General features: G+C 31.2%; 1 protein-coding gene across 1 annotated transcript; it reads right to left on the minus strand.

Annotated features, from left to right (window-relative positions):
• Window positions 1-2,760: 2,760 nt before the first annotated feature.
• On the minus strand, window positions 2,761-3,577 carry LOC126686602 (zinc finger protein GIS2-like). Its single transcript, XM_050380735.2, has one exon. It carries the CDS (start codon window positions 3,512-3,514, stop codon window positions 2,948-2,950), a length of 567 nt encoding a protein of 188 aa, XP_050236692.1. The 5' UTR covers window positions 3,515-3,577; the 3' UTR covers window positions 2,761-2,947.
• Window positions 3,578-4,097: the final 520 nt, after the last annotated feature.

Raw genomic sequence — 4,097 nt, forward strand, 5'->3', positions numbered from 1 at the left:
TCAACAGTGTAAATCTTGTACTTAGCAATCCTCTTCTTTCTCCTCGTTTCAGGATCGCTAAAACCGCCCCAAGGAGTCGGTGCTGTTGCTGCTGACGCGCCTCTGCCGCTCGGTCGAGTCGGAATCGGAGATGGATCGGGTGAGTGGCGAGTTCGAGTCGCGTAGATCTGGTTAGTGTTATTGCCGAAACTCTTCCCGCTCACTACCTCGAATCTTCTTCCTCCGCCTCCGTATGATATTTGACCCGAACCATACCCGTTACCGTACCCGTCCATATCGATAACGCAGAGAGATTGGTTAATAGAAGTGAAATGTTTAGCCGTAGGGGTTGTACATAGAAGTGAGTGGGAAATGCATAGAAGAAAAGAATCTAACAAATAGAATAAATTAAATAGAAATAGAACAGAGAAGAGACTGGCGAAAGAGTTTTTTTATATATATGTTTATTAATTATATTATTTTATTTTAGGCCTAATGTCTTAAAAAACCCCGACCTTTTAGCCCCTTTTCAATCATACCCTGACGTTGCAAATTTGTCAATTTTACCCTATTTTACATTTTTGTGTTTCAATTGTACCCTGAAAAATTAAATTAACGTCTTTTGCGTTTGGAAATTTGTTTAAAACATTCTACATGTCTTGCATATATTAATTGTATATTTCTAAAATTTATTTAAATTTAGTTAAATTAATTAAGAGTTTAAATTAGTGTTAATTTGATTATAGTTTTTAGTTAGTTTTTAAAAATAAAGGACTTATTTGTACTTTTTTGAATAAAAAAGAATTTAATTTCATGTTTATACTTAATTAATTGAATGATTTCATTATTTAAATAAAAAAATTAACAAAAATTAAAATATTGGGGTACAATTGAAAACGGAAAATTCAAAAGTGGGTAAAATTGACAAATTTTCAACGTCGGGGTAGAATTGAAAAAAAGTTTAAAGGTGAGGGGTTTTTGAGTGATTAGACCTTTATTTTATTAAAGCTAATTTTAGATTTATTTAGTTAAAAAGGAGGAAGCTGGAAGCTAAATATATAAGTAGCACTAGCAGACCAAATCTGGCATTAGCTGGAAGTGATGATATAGTTAGACTATATAATATACTTCCTCTTTTATAGTTTTCAATATTATATTCTACTTTAATATAGCATCTCGTAAGAATCAGCGTTTTTAAAATGAAATCGGTAGCCGAACTCGATATTATAAAGGTCGTGATTTTTTATGTAATTTATATATGGTCGTTCAAACTATTTTTTTTAAAGAGACTTGAATTTGTGAAAATAAGCTGGTTTTGTAGTTTATCGGTTTAGCGGATCACCGGTTCATACAATTTTTCCTAGCTCAAAAGTAATTGAATTTTTTTTTATAATTGGCGAGGGAAGGGCGTTTGTAGAAAAATTTAAACCCAATATTTAACACTTTGCTGCTCAATGTTTATACTTTTAAAAAAAAAATTGAATTGCGAAAATCTTTGATTTACAATTGAACTGGTTTGATTGACCGATTTGATTTGATTTTAAAAAAATTGGCAAAATAATTAATTTATAATTATTCACATTGAATCTAATCTAAAAATAAGCACAAAATAATATTAATAATTTTTTCCAGCATTTGGTTATTCATAATTTCCTTTATTTACGTCGGAATTATTGCATCTTATTGTATGGGTGACTGAATTTGAGAAAAATTTCCATATCCTGACTACAAACCAATATAACTAATAAAGGTATCTGTCATACAATAATTAATCAGTTAATTTCTAGGATTCGGTTCTCTATTACCGACACTGTAATAGAAAAAAAGATTTATGCTGTGGTGATTAGCTATGGAAGATATGAAGCAATTAGTGTATCCCTGAAAAATTTACATTTTAAACGTTCTTCTGAATGAGTACGAACTAAATTCATATACAGCGGTGAAACCAGAAGTACAATTTAGAAGGATCGAAATATTTTATGTTCGGCTATTTAAAAAAATCAAACGGCTGTAAATGTGTAAATTTGCAATTGTAGGGGCGGTTTTAATCGCCTACTATAGGGGGAAAAACCGCCCAACACACGTAGTGGCGGCCCGCCCCTACTAAAAAAATACCCAAAAAATTTATTTATTTTTAATTTTTTCCGGCAAGGAGGGTCGGGCAACCCTCCTCGACCCTCCTTAATTCCGCCACTGTTTATGTATACAGCTAATTAAAATTTGAGGTCAAAATCTGCCTTCTACAAAAGACCTCCACTATTTGAATGAGGATTGATCTAAATATGGAAAGTTTAAAGGTCTCATAGTTGAGATCGTCATAAAATCTCATAAACCATGAAAAGACCTCCACTATTCGAATGAGGATTGACAGTGTTTATAAAAAATTCTATTTTTCTACTATACTTCTATTTAACGTTGTCACTAATTTTTATTTTTATATTATTTCAATAAGTAGCAATAAATATTAATTTATTGGTGAATTTTAAATAATAATGACAATATAGAATAATTAATTTTAAAATTGTTTATATTGAAGAAAGACAACATTTTTAGAACAAAAAAGAAAAGAAAAAGTGAATAACTTTATTAAAATAAAAAATCATATTTTTTAGTATTATATTACAAAAAAATAATTGTTTATTTTCTTCATAATTATAGTTATTATTTTTAAATCTACTAAAACAACTAATGTAAATCTGCTAAAAGAACTACTAAAAACATATTTTTATAACTAAAAAAATAACAATGTCGTTATAAACACTGTCACTAAAGACATATTTTTATTAAAAGAATACCTATATCATTCTATTCAACAATTATTGCATTATTGATAGAGCGGAAAACTGGCAATAATTAGGACTAAAATAACATCACTAGGCCGAAACATTTAGCAACATTTAGAAGCTATACACACAAAATTACAGATAGCTAACGAATAAGGCTAGTTTAACTTCAACTAGCTAAGCAACTAACCAGAGCCAGAGGGAGTAAGTTTCAGACAAAGATCTATTTCGACATTCTGGTCCGCCAATCCCAACAATTTATTACCAGAAAATTCATCAATAGATGACGGCATTGCAGTATCATCAAACCGCAATGACTGCGCAACAAAAATACGAGAACTAGCAGCACCTGAAATTGCAGGGAACATAACTGGCCTCGACTGGCAATAATAACCACCTTGCGCCGGCTTAAATCTCGCCGCAACGACACGGCCATTGCTAGTAACACTAAATCCTGCAGCATGAGACCTTACAATCGGAGCAGCAGCGAGCATCCGACGATCGCAGTGATACTGTGCGCGTCTCGCTCTTTGCCTCTCGCGCTTATGCGCATTTTGATGACCTCCTAAAGCTTGTGAATTGGCGAATGCTCGTCGACAAAAATGGCACTCGAATTTCCTGATTTCTATAATATTTTCTTCATTTTTTGTTAGGATGTCGTCCTGTTTGATTAATGTAAAGCCGAACAGTTTGAGGGATGAGGTTGGCTTGTGGTTGGGTTGTAAATGTGACGGAGACGAAACATCTGCCATGTGGTTGTTTGTATACGCAAAGTGTAATAAGATTCTGTTTGTGTAATGAGAGGGAGCAATTTACTCTGTATTTATAGTAGCTATTTAGACATTGATAAATTTTATTTCGACAGTTAATTGAAATTGAATGCTATATAACCCTTTTTTTAACTATTTTTTTAACCCGCATGACATGATAGTAAAATAATGAATGAATTAAAAGTTGGTTTTTAAAATATACACTTTTTGAAAAAAAATTGCACGAATGAAATACTATCTTATAAGAAGGATTATAGTGAATTATAAACTATTTTCTAATTCTAATAATAAAGCATGGCCGTCAAAAATTAAATCTCACAACAGTTATTCTTTTATTGTTATTGTTAATTAAAAAACGCCAAATAATGTCAAGGAAAAACTATAATAATTTAAGGCCTAATCACTTAAAAACCCTCCACGTTATAATTTGTTTTCGTTTATACCCCAACGTATGAATTTTTTCAATTGTACCCTATTTCGGGTTTTTCGGTTTCAACTCTACCCCAATTTAAAAAAAATTGACAAATTAATTAATTTAAGGATGAAAACACTAAAAACAATTAAA

The sequence above is a fragment of the Mercurialis annua genome, linkage group LG6, assembly GCF_937616625.2.
Source record: "Mercurialis annua linkage group LG6, ddMerAnnu1.2, whole genome shotgun sequence".
NCBI classification, from domain to species: Eukaryota; Viridiplantae; Streptophyta; class Magnoliopsida; order Malpighiales; family Euphorbiaceae; genus Mercurialis; species Mercurialis annua.